The sequence below is a fragment of the Rhagoletis pomonella genome, unplaced genomic scaffold (genome assembly GCF_013731165.1).
Source record: "Rhagoletis pomonella isolate Grant_MI unplaced genomic scaffold, Rhpom_1.0 Rhpom_scaffold_00001, whole genome shotgun sequence".
NCBI lineage: Eukaryota > Metazoa > Arthropoda > Insecta > Diptera > Tephritidae > Rhagoletis > Rhagoletis pomonella.
Window position 1 is genome coordinate 6,896,228 of NW_023458555.1, and position 13,672 is coordinate 6,909,899.

General features: G+C 34.7%; 1 protein-coding gene across 4 annotated transcripts in view; it reads left to right on the forward strand.

Annotated features, from left to right (window-relative positions):
• The window catches only part of LOC118737392, a 207,215-nt gene that overhangs the window by 167,634 nt on the left and 25,909 nt on the right, over window positions 1-13,672 (forward strand). For all 4 annotated transcript variants that reach the window (XM_036467855.1, XM_036467864.1, XM_036467872.1 and 1 more), the window contains 3 exons: window positions 2,567-2,773; window positions 9,450-9,592; window positions 11,904-12,057. In XM_036467855.1, the coding sequence (XP_036323748.1) occupies window positions 2,567-2,773; window positions 9,450-9,592; window positions 11,904-12,057 (504 nt within the window). The remainder of the gene's footprint in view (window positions 1-2,566; window positions 2,774-9,449; window positions 9,593-11,903; window positions 12,058-13,672) is intronic.

The window sequence follows — 13,672 nt, forward strand, 5'->3', positions numbered from 1 at the left end:
CAAAACTACTTCAACATATTAACAATGGCATTGTTGTTATATTTTTTCGTTTGTACACGCTTTTGTTCTTCACTTCTCAAATGCTTTTTCGAAATTAATAAAAACCAAGACAAAAATTAAAAATTACATGTTGCATTCGAACCCGAACATGCTGGGAGCTAAGAACTAACAGCGAGCATCTACAGCTACAGCCAGACATGCAAATGTGCTTTCAAATGCTCAACTTCAATCACATTTCGTTAAAACACGAGCAGTGATCGGATGACAAACAATAAGCTGGCGCAGAGACACGAGTTGGTCCGCTACAGCATGACAGAGGAACACTTTTGTAAGTACTCCAATATACCACAAATAGACTACATGGTCCAACGATTTTGGCAGGGTATGTACAGTGTACACGTATTGCTGTTGATTTGCATTAAATGCGATGACTCTCTGACAATGGAAGGTGAAATTAGAGAGCTGTGGAGGTATTAGGATAGTTTGAGGAAACTACAGAACTAGACTATAGCTTTCAAAGGCAAATAGATATAGATACATAAAAATCAAATACTAATCAAGCTGAACTACATTTTTTCCCAAAACCCGCACTATTTAGTATATACCACAAACAGGGTTTCAATGGTAATTTTTCCCAGCAGGGTAGATTTTCCGTATTTATGTATTAAGTATTAGCACATGTATATGTGTTATGACCATTATAGCCAACAGCGTCATTGTTATGGCATGCACTTTTACTGCAATTTTATTGCGATTTCGTTCAGCCTATTTAAAATAAATTGCAAACTGTAATAGGCGCTTTATGACATACGAACACATACATACCTACTCGTATAGTAATTAGTTTGTAGTTATTTAAACGCGCCTAAACTTACTACAACACCCGCCGACTATTTCGGAAATACTACTAAGTAGTTCGCTGGCAACACTGTCAGTGTCAGTCGTTTTTCAAGATCATTAGTTTGCACTAATTTCTAAGCAGTTTTGCTATATTGAAGCTGATTTTGGAAAGCCTCAAGAGAAAGCCAAATTTGGAATGTAAGGCGGATGACCCAATAATTTTACAGCCCAATAACGCTTTTGTACGAACTGTTGTATGGGGCTCGCATTGTAGTGATGGAGGATAATCTCCTTTCGGCTGTTGATTTTCTTGGATTCTCCGAATACCTCCAGCGATAAATGTGTACCTATGTATACTTCAGAATTAACAGCTTTAGTTTGCTCAATTGGTACAGGCGGTTTTTTCTAAAAAAAAAAACAACGCAACCATTTACTTAGATGTACTTCATCCGCGGATAACTTTTGTCGGATCATGCTCAATTTAAAAATACGCACACAGTGTATTGCCGTTTTTTTTTTTGGGCTCATAAGCGTAGATCCATGAACCGTCACCTATCACGATGTCGAGACGTATTTATTTTGAACCAGCCCGGCTGTAATTTTATTAGCGTTTCTTTGTCCCAATGGACACCAGCCTTTTTTAATACCACAACATATCTTCCTGGCCCCTAAATGCTCACATGAAATGCTGTGTATGCCGCCTGTGCTACTATCTCACCATATCCGTCTATGTACCTCCTGTGCGACCTCCACGAAATTATTGGTTTTCACGTGATGGGGTTAAATATCACACCGAACAATGAGGTGGAATAAAAACTTTAACTTTGTCTTAAGCTACCTAAATTTTTCGAGGCTACAAGAATACATATACTCCTCTAGAAAATTTGAACAGCTGCATAATGGAAATGCAACGAGCATATACATATATATTTGAAAGTAAAATGTAGAGAGAGAAAGGACACGTGCTCAATTCCGAAATGTGGCAAAGAGGTGATACAAAATTTTCTTTTTTTATTGGGTTATTGAACACTTAAGTGGCTTTTAAAGGTTTAAAGCGCAGGTAACCAACCAAGCAGCCGTCCAAGCGATAAACCTTCACGCCAAATGAGGCGTTAAAGACCACATTGCCATAACTGTACTCGTATAACTGTGTGCATGAGTGAATGAATGATTGAATATGCGACTGCTGCAGTGATGCCAATATGATGAGTATGCGGCTGAGTACTCGAGTGCCCGAGTGAGTGCCTGTCGAAGTGCGCTTAAAGGTGACAATAGGGCAAGCGTTTGCACCGAAGTGGAAAGTGAATGAAATACGAAAGGTTTGGAAACAAAAAGATAACCACGTACCAAGCGCGGTGAACAACAAGCTGAGAATATGCAAAAATAATAATAATGCAATAAGTAGACAATGCGCGCTGACACATCGTACACTACAACACGTTCTGCTAATAAAAAATGCAAATTATTGCGGATGAAATTCCCTAGCACCTACGCGAGTCGTACATACATTTATACATAGGTGTGAGGAATGGCTACTGAAGGGCTGCCGGTCTGGTTGATAGCTTGGGTGCACCCCTAACGAGACTAGACGGCCATGAATGCTTTAATGCAAATTAAATTAATTATTTTTGTAAAAATTAAACATGTTGTGATGCCTGTTAAGACTTGTATTTAATTGCAATTTTATTTATTTTTATTGATTTTGCTTATCTTCATTTATTTGCAGTCCATAATATCGCCGGATCCCACCCCTTATGTGACCAAAGCGCGCGTCACGCGGCCCACACCGCCGCCACCGTCCTACAATCCAATGCAATTTGTACAGATCAAACCATGCAATCTTTACCAGACCGCACAGGAACAGCTAAAGAAGGCTGAGGAAGTGAAAAAGATCAAGGAGATCAAAAAAGAGGAGCCCGAGGATTGGCAGAATGTAAGTAGATCATTTAAGATTTGCATGAAAATTTATAGATAATCTAAGTAAATGAAGGAGTAAAAGTTATAAGACATAAAGTATAGGTAATCGCAGAATTAATCCAAGATATAAAGAGATCTTTCGATTCAGTTGTTATGTTTTCAATAAGTTTATTCCTTTCTTTTTTTTTTTGTTTGGCGCCCAAGTAACTTGGCCATTTTCTCAACTTGATTTTTCATGCGGTATTCGCCTTAATCAACGTTTCATCGGATGTCGCCGTGATCCTTGCTTTTGGGCTATATACCAACACAAGTATGATGGGTAACTTGAGGTCTGATTATGGCAACTTAGAGGCTGTCATTTAAAAATTCTCTTAAATGGATGTTGCTTATATTTGTACAGGCGAAACTTAAAGTAACTTATTGCCCCGTCCAAGTCTGTTTCATATTGATTTTCAAAGTTCTAATCAGACTTTTATAGTACTTCGAGAATCCCTTCCTTGCCCATCGTTGCATTAGCATCGTCAAGTACGAGCTTAATATCGTGACAGGGTAGCGCTAATAAGTGCGCTTCAACCACTCATAGAAGAGTATGACTCGTTCTTCCCTTAGATCGCTTTGATGCAATTTGAGGCGGGAAACCCGTTTACCAGAGTGAACGGAAGCACCCGAATTTTCGCTTCTTACACAGAAGCTGTAGTAGACATCCGCAAGACCTGACGTGCTACTTGCCTTGTCCCGGCATGGCGGAATGGCAGCCCTTTGATTTTCCAAGCTCAGCAACAAGTTGGTCAAAAGCACCTTCCCTAATAAATACCCGGGCATTTCAGGTGCGTACCTTTAAATCATAGTCCCTTAAACATTTTCCGGGGTCGTCAATGAAAGAAACGTTCTCATCCGAGACTTTATTTTCATTGGAAATAGGTTTTACATGGAAGATGACCAACCCTGTGCATAACCATATCTTCGGTACATTTCTAAAGTTTACCCTCACTTGCAACCGCACCTCATTGTGGACAGACACTGCAGACTTCAATGCGAGATCAATTGTTTAAGCCAGTTTATATATTTACAAATGATTTCATCATCAAATCATTTAAGTTGGATTCCTCCTGATAGCCATGGAAAGGAAATACAAAGATTGAAAAGTAAACTTTAAATCATATCCCCAAACCTGACATGCTTAAAAACTTTGCCAAAAATTTGTAAATACTGAAAGTGGATTTCCATTTCTGAACAATTTTTCAGAAGCCAAGTTCAGAAACTCAATTCCATCTGCCAACTCCAACTTCTGCCCAAATATTATTAAGAGATATGTAAAAATTTTTCTCATTTTCAATTTTTTTTTTTACTGCACTTATTCATGTTAAATTATATAATATTCGATTCCGTTAAAATCACTAAAAAAAACAAGGCTGAAATATTTCTGGCGTATTTTTCACTAAAAAACAAAAGCCATCAAATGAATGCTTAAATAAGGAAATGACTTTGCGGCAACAAAACTAATTTTGAATGCTCACGAATTACGATGTTTACGATCGAAATAATTTGGGGTGTGTATAATTTAAAATTTGCCAACGAATATCCGTTCGTTGGACGCATCGAAATGTTTGTTGAATTGTATTGAAGTTGTGCAATTACGCGGAGCTATGCGCTATTTCTTCAAATTATTTTATTTTTTTTTTTGTTTTAAGATAGTAAGACAAAGTCAGATTAACAACGTACGTAAATAAAAATTGAAAGGCAGCCGACGGACGCAACACAAACAAATACCTGTATAGAAATCATAAACGCAAGTCGTGACAAATTTTCGAAAATAGCAGACAAATACGCACAAAAATGGCGATAAAAGGCGACAATTTGTATCTATCTATGTTTGTTGTTGAGCTTATTTTCTTCAGTTTTGCTTCAGTTTTACTTCTTGTTCATTAATTTGTCACATTTAACATTGGACTACACGAATGCATACAGACGTTTAGTGCCATTTGAGCAACTGAGTTATCGCCGTGGAAATTTGGTCAACTCACTCGTCGAGCAACAATTATTCAATACTGGCGCTTACGCCTGCGCTAAATGCTATGAATTGTAGTTGTATACAGAGTAAATAGTATTGTAAATAGCAGCATGAAAAATTCCGCTCAGGTATCAAAAAAAAAGCTCGTCCAATGTAATTTGTTACTTTGTAGCTCTGCTAAAAATAAGCGGACTTGCGGACTTATTTATGTATATACAGTATCGGTCATATCTATAGCACGCCATTTCAAAGTGATATTGTGTGCCACTTATGTTTATTTATTTATTTTTAAGAATTCACAATTAAAATACAGTTCTTTCTCTAACAAACCCCATATAAACCCAAGTTTAACAATTTGTAGAAAACTTCAAAAAAGTACAACAAATTTTCACCTAAGTTTCAGACTTTTTTCTCGGAAGTGTTAGAATTTTTGCGAGTACACAGTTTTTTAGCCACTGTAATTTTAGTCCGATAATGTGCAAATGTAAAGTGGCTACGAATTACCGTTAATTTTTTAGAATTTACATACACTTTGAAATGGCGTGCTATAGATATGACCGATACTGTATGTATTTGTGTTCCAGTTTACTGCCAAACGTTTTTGTATGTATGGGGCGTGGTCGACATACTGCCACAAACATTTGCATTCAAATATGGACATAGCTGCTTAGTTGCAAACAGTTTTTTTTTTGACATTTTTCTAAAATTTACTCACAACACACTCGTATTTTCGGTGATTACGTAAGTTTTTCTTAACGATTATTCGTGGCAGACATGATGACTGCAAATTTTACCAAAATACAATGCAATTACAAATTAACATTAGTACACGTACATACGTACTATTTGTATGCAGGGATCAACAAATTTAGTACCTACTCATATTCGGCTCATGAATTGCCGTTGTTTTTTTTTTTGTAGCGCAATCATTTTGTACTATTGTCTGCAGTTGACACCTCAAAAGGTTATTTAATCTAGTTTTTACATTTTTTGTGTTATTCATTTGTAATATGTATGTGCATATATTCAAACGTACATACATATATGTAACAGTCCAACTTGCACAAGCCAACTGTTTGAAACTGTAACGTTAAATGCAAGTAGTTTACACTTACAGTGATGTTAATCAGCAGCAGCAGCAGTAATGATCCGCTCATTTTACGTACATATGTATGTATGTGCAGTAATTCACGTAATCATCATTATTAGTCAAGCATACTAACATTTGCCGCTGTCTGAATTTATTGCTATTTTAATGCTCCATTTATTTCACATTCCGTACATAACGGGTGTTCGGCTTACGACTTCATATCTAGCGCAATTTTCACCGTTTATTTGGGAGGTCTTGCTCAATTTACCAAGATGCATAAAAGATCACGGAAACCCAAATTGAAGAGGGAAGTATACAAATTTTGGTTAGTCAAAATTTAAAATGTATCTTACAAGACGTCATTTCTAGAGAGTCCTGGTTAAATTGTGCATAGCTTGACAAGTGGTGTCTGAAGAGGCAATAAGGCTTATCTTGACTCTTTTTATGACTTTATGTCACCCGTGTTTTGATAATGTTTATCCGCAGATACTAAAGCACCGGTAAGACAAACTCCTTAGGGCTATTATAAGTATCTTTTTAGATGTTGATAGGGTTGACCGGTTTGAAAAGTCAAATTTGTTTTACTTATATACAAGCTAAATCAGATCTGCACCGAATTTCAAATGAGAAGTCAATTGAAAGAACTGGGATTCAACATACATACATGTGCCAAAAGGTTTAATTTTTTATTTTTAAGCTAGAACCTTTCTAGCGGTACAGAGTGATTTGAAATTTGACGAAATGAAAACCGACACCATGCAAATCTTCTCATCACTCAGAAATCGGTTGGATGTATCATTAGTAATAATTTTTGAGGCTTTTGAATAAGGCTTTACCTGTTTAAAATGTTAAATTCAATTTTCAGCGTTTTACCGCCATGCGGGTTCACTAGTACTCATTAATTTTCCTAACTAGATGACAAATAATTGGTTCTAGCGAGTTATCCGTAAGGGAGTTATTTGTGAGCTGTGTCTAGCCATCTCATCGGGTGTTTCGTGCCTCTACTCCTATGTCCGGCAATCCACCAAAGACTAACGTTGTTGTCAACGAATATAGTGACTTTCTCTGATAGGGTCTAACTTTTCCGTATTAGACAAGTAGCGTTCTCTATGATCGCCGCATGAAAGATAAGTAGTCGATATGATGCTCTGACGAATAGAGACACGCGCCGACTGCTTTTTCAATCTTTAAGCCTACATTGCAAATGGTAACACAGTCCTTTGCCGCCCTAGTTTAAAATCGTATAAAAATGCTGAAACGAAAACCCCCGCAGTACCGTAATGTGTTGTATGTGTAATATGTTGCTATTTAAATCAAAATGATGGAGCGGATAGTGTTGGCTTGCCTTTTGTGTAAACTGCGACTCCCCAAGCTTTCGTGCTGCTGCATTAATAAGAAGTGTAAGCCAAATTTACATATGTATGTAGATGTTTCCCGCTCTTATCTCTTCGTGCCTCTTTTCTTTAAATTTTCATCTCATTAGTGTTTTATTCTTAACGGCCCGACCCGATTGCTTTCCCTTCACTAAATACACTTGACCCATTTACTTACTTAAAAGTTTGATTTTTCTTGCCTTAATGAACCAATACTCGAGGTGCAGCGAACGTAATGAAATTGTATGTAATTGAATATTTAACATTTTAATGAAAACAAACGTAAAGTCATCTTCTATTGGACACAATTTTTGTTTGTTATCTCTTTTTTATATTTTAGTTTTCGCCCTTTTTTCTTGAACTCTTTTTTCTTGTCACTTTTCTGCTTGTAATCACACGATTTGTTGCTACTGTTTCGGTAGTAAAAAAACATAAATATGTATGTAGTACTCGTACATGTGTATGAGAACGCAGTTATGCGTGTGAAAATCAATTGATACGCGCCCAACATTTTTTGTTCGATTGGACTATTGTGCCATTGACTGGCTTTTGTTTTTGGCATGCTGACTCGGCTAACTTGGCTTACTCAACAAATTTAGACCTAGTAAAAGTGCAGGCATATATGCATGTACATATGTATGTATGTATATTTACTACATATTTACATACATACATACATACATATGTGTGTGTGACTTGACTGACTTGAGTAAATTATTTAATTTAGCCAGCTGGTGGGAAAGGAAGTCGTTATCGGCTAAGAAACCAAGTGCTTATGTGCTTAAATCAGCGTTTATTTGCCATTGCATAAGTTAACTGCACTGTTTTGTTTGTTGTAATACTTAAATACTTTTTATTGCGTTGACTTTATTGTTTTACAGTATTTAGTTTTTATATGTTGTATGTATCGCATACACTTTTTTTTTTTTTTGCCTATTTGCCAACGTACCAACGTACTCGCGTTGTTACATGTTTTTTTAGAGAAAGTTCGGAAATTTATATGCAATTTGTTTTAAGTTCGCATTCATGTGAGGTAGGCTGAAAAATAGATTGACTACAATTTAGCAAAAAAGCGCAATAAAACCCCTCGTTCGAATGTTTGTTTGGCCACATATGTGCCTACATACATATGTACATACCTATGCACAGGATATATACTTAGTTGTCAATCAGCTAAAAAAAAAAACAACTTCTTCCTACGTATATATGTATGTATGTATTTTTTTAATGATTCGAAGATTTTTGGAGGACTTGGAATTGACCCAAAACATTCCAGTTTGTCGATGACATGTCGATAACTCAATAAATTTCAAAAGCACTTAAATCCGACAGCTCAACAAAATTCGATAACTCGACTAATTTCTATAATTTTCGATCAATTTCGAGAACTGTGCGTTTAGAGGCTTCGATAACCTTCGATAGCTCAAAAATGTACATATATATCTCGATATAAATCGATAACACGTTAAACTTTGGACACCTACATATGTATCTATATATATAAATTTCGATAACTTGGCTAGTTTTGATAGTTTCACATATTTCGAAAGCCTTCAGCAGATTTTGGTAACTCGTAACATTCTGGTAGCACGAAAAAATTCTGTAAGCAGTAAAAGCTAAGGTAGTAAAACCATAAATAACTCGATAAACTTATATAACCTTGAAATTTCGATAACTCAGTATATTTTGAAAATTCCAGAAACTTCGATTCGATAAATCGACAACTCGATAAATCTCGTTAACTTTATAAATAATGAAAAATCAATAAATATCGATAACATGATAAATTTTATTATGTTAATTGTCCGTAAATTTTAACAACTAATTTTCTGTGTCAACCACTTTTGAAAACGCAACAAACATTGATCAATTTGAATGATTCGATGAGTTGCGATAACTCAATAAACATGGATATCTCGATAAATTTCGATAATTGTAAACTGTGATGATTCGATAAATTTGGGTAACTAAATTTTTTATGACTGAATTTATTTCGATTCCTATCGAATGATTTCAATAAATTTTCTTACCCTTTCCGTTAACCTAATTCTCATATATTTCTCATTGTTTTCATTTTTGTTTTATCTTAGTAATATATAGATGCCTACAATCAAAAGGCCAAAAATATTTACTCCTTCCTCCCGGCAAACGCCTTACCATTAAGTCATAATAAAGTTGCTCATTGGCTATATCAACTTTTTCTTTTAAATCTTTACAGAATTTGGATAATTGGAAGTCGTCGCGTAGAAAACGTGTCGAACATATCATCGATCGAGTTGTTGAAGTGAAAAAACTCGAATTGGAAGAACACGACCGGACACGAAGAAAATCGAAAACGTTCTCTGAAATGATCGAAGAAAGGTAAGCAAAGACATTTTTTTCACTAAAACCTCTCAGTGAGTTGCCTCTGGAGTTGCCTCTCGTCTTGGCTCGAAATAGTTCAAAGAAACTTTTTTTGTTATCCGATTTGAATCACATTCCGAGTATAACGCCACCAAACATTAGAATTGCTATAAATTTTAAACTGATTTGAGTAGAATTTTCTTATTATATTTTCTTCTTACTGTCCGCGAATGGGTTAAGCTTGCTTCTGCTTTTTTAGCTGAGTATTTTGTATATGCATGTAACAAATCTCACAATAAGAAGTAAATCAAGTTTTTGAACAATTTTAGCCTTAAAAGTTTATTTAGGCGAATTTTTCAAGTTTTTATTTAACTTGCTCTGTATGTATGTATGTTTGTTAGCGGCAAATCTTGCAATCAATTTTTGACCAACTTCCCGATGGCCTAGAGATTTGAAACAGTTTCACAGTTGGCTCAGAACCCGATGACAATGCAATACGAAAGATGAATTAATCCGATAGGTGGCGCATGAGTCAAGATATTTGAAAATCCGTACTTATGGTACGATTTGGTTCATATTTAGAAAGCCTGCTTTAAAAATATATGTATGTTATTACAATTAACTTATTTCATTGTCATTTTTTTAATAACTTTGGGAAGCTTTCAAATAGAACGTTCATATTAGAGTTAATGGATGTTGGCATCAAATACAACATATCAGTGAAGTTTGAAAAAAAAAAAAAAAAATGGCAGCTATCGGAGCTATTTGCGAATTTTTGAAATCTTACAATTTTTTCATTTTAATAATTTAAGATATTTCAAAATGCTAAAATTAAGCGGTTAAAAATGTTCTTGCCAAAACGAACGAATCTAGTGTAATAACGCTAGTGTAACACCAAATGAAAAAAATGCAGGGATGACTATAATTTGAGAAACTAAAATTCCACTTTTACAATTTTTATTGACAAACTCGAAATTCATTCTAAAATTGTTATATACACGAAAAAAGTAATATTCTTTTTCATAACGGACATCAAATTTGGTGGCACACTTTCGATTGGCTTCAACTTTTTTTATGGGTTCAACTTTTTGAAGATGATTTGCATAATAAAGTCCTGTAAATTAGGGATTTAAACTTACACCATTGTAATCCTTGTTTAATTTTCTATAAAAACATGTTTAAAAAAATTGTAGTTTTCAAGACACAACATAATTTTTTTTTACGAAATCCGTCCGATTTAAAAAATAATGGGTCATATTCTTATATGTGCTTAAGAAATACTTTGTAAAAATCTGCCACGCTAATATTTACTTACTTTAAAATAATATGACTTTTAAGTTAAGGGCGGGCAAGTAAACGTGTTAGATGATTGCGTATAGTTACGGTGACCAGATTTATGTGGCCAAAAATCGGGACATTTCTTAAGCATCGAATCCGTACATATATATTTGCTTTTGGATTAAAAAGGCATAACATATTTTAATACAGTTATATTTCAAATAAAACAAAGAGAAAAAAAAACTTGAAAAATTATCGCAAAAATGTATGCACACAAAAAATATCACTTGTAGCAATCATAAAGCAATAAGAAAACGACTCGACCAGGCGAGTTGCTTTCGGCGGACGTTTGGTAATAAGAAATCAATACGTTGGCGATATTAACGGCAATTAATTTATTGCCGGTAACTAAAATTGTCCGGTGGGTATGTGCATTAGGGTGGTCCAAAAATCCTTTGTTTTTCTCGCTCAAAGTTGTCCTTGTATTTGATATGGGTAAAAAACAATTTTTCGTAGAAAGGGTAAAGAATTCTTGAAAATCAATATTTTTTAATCGGAAAACCCTGTTCCTCTTCAGGAGACTTCCCCTAATACACAATTGTATATTTTACCATTTTTTAATACTTTATTCGTATATTACCAGTTTTTAATACTACGCTTTTGCACTTTTTTTTAATAAAATAAAAAAATCGTTAAATAAACACTATCCAAATATTATAACTGGAAGTCTAAGCATACACGGTTTTCCGACCAAAAAATATTGATTTTCAAGAATTCTATATCATTAAAATACATGAAAAACTTTGACTCTTGAGCTACCTCTAAATATTTCTTTATTTCAAAATAAAAAAAAAAAACGGAATTGAACAATCCTAGTAGGTGAGAGCTTTAAAATTCGGGCTTTACTTTTTTGGAACCACCCTAATGTGCATGCATACATACTTACATACATGCATATGCATATTCTATGCACAAATAATTATTTTCCCTTTCATCTATTATTTAAATTTAGTTAAAAAAAAAAAAAAAACTTCAACCATTTTAATTTCAGGGGCGAACGTGGTCCTCGCGGACGTGTCAAACTGGCCTCTTTAGCTGTTTACAATGAAGATGAATCGAACGATTTGAGCGATCTTGGCATTGGCACAAGCAGTGCCAGTGGCAAGAGCAGCCAATCGGAGGATTACGACAACAACAGTGTGCTGGTAAGTACATACATACATAAGCGAATGCAAAGCAAATTTAATTGAACTTGGCAATTTGAAAATCGCAAAAGACAATGCATTTAAATAAGTGCTTTGCAAAAGGTTATTGCAATGACTATAGCAACAGGTATCGGATTATACTTAGTAAATACATGATAGCAGTATATGTATACATACATACATATATATTTACGTATACTCTAAATTTTATGCTACGAGTACTATTTGCTCGTAAAAGATGGCCTTGAGTGCAGCGACACAAGTTTAATTACATACCTTCTAAAAGTTTGCATACCAAATTTAACGATTTAATTGAAATTTCTTGTAGTTGCGCAATTAGCCAACACCTCTAGCAACTTTGATTAGTTTTTCCATTTTCTATGGTTTTTCTTTCAAACTAACTACTGAATTCCGCTTTACCAAGTGACCGCATTTTTTCGTTAATTTGAAAGTCGCCGCGCTGACTTTTTTTTTGATTCTCTTTGACAAAAAAACGTTCTCATTCTTTAGAAAATGGTCACCGATTTGGGTCAACACCGGCGAAAAAAGTCAGTTATGTTTATTTCACACATTAGTTATAGCCAACGAAAAAAAAAAATAAAAATAAATTTTGTAAAACGGAAGTTCTACTCAGAGACAAATTAGCAACAATTTTTCTGCCTTAAAATGCTGCACATAGAGTCATTAGCAAGCGGTTAATTGTTGTTGTTGTTGTGTTAGACTGTACTAACTTTGTAACCATAGCGCTAACAGAATTTCACCAAAAAAGTTCACAGCTAATATCTGTGCAAAATATTCGAGCGTGCGAAATATATTTCTTTATGTAGCCAAAAGCGTAAGCAGGTCAGCTGCAATTTGATAACGCCTTTTCACGGAATAATCGAAGCTATGTTTATATGTATACATATGTACACATGTGGTCAGCTGATTAAGTTAAGTGACATTTTGACGAGTTTTGGCTATGTTTTTTTTTTATTTGGTACTTGTTATTTTTTATAAAAATCTAGAATGTTATATAACAACATATAACAGACACATAACGACTAAACTATATTTTTTTTTTATTGAACTAACCGACCTTAAACGGCTGGAATCAGGGACACCTACAGTCTCTTATTCGATGTTTCCATTGCAATATTTGCATTATGTCTTTAAAGGATAAACAACATCTATTAACAGCTTTGAAAATCTTTTTTGAGAAATAGGTTTCGGTTTTGACTGATATAGACCAGTAATGCGGGGTTTTTACACTGTACATGTTCATACCAATTGTATAGTGGTATAGTGGTTACTACTCACCAGCCACGACTAAATCGTATCCCGCGGAAGAAGCTTGTTAAAGCTTTTATAGATTCCCTGTACCTTTGAATCTAAGAAATTCGTGAAACGATCCCACAAAGTCCTGTAAAAGTCTTGAAGCTTCCCAAAAGATTCCGACAATCCCCAAAAACGAAAAATCCCAAACACTAAAAATAAAAAATGGTCGTCTCTGATTTAACTCTGCACCATGAAAACGGCTCTTAGTTACGAATTCCAAGCCTGTTATTCAATTGATTGCAAGTAATGTTAAACAAACCAACGCCAACAAAAATAAATAACTTTTAATTTCAACATC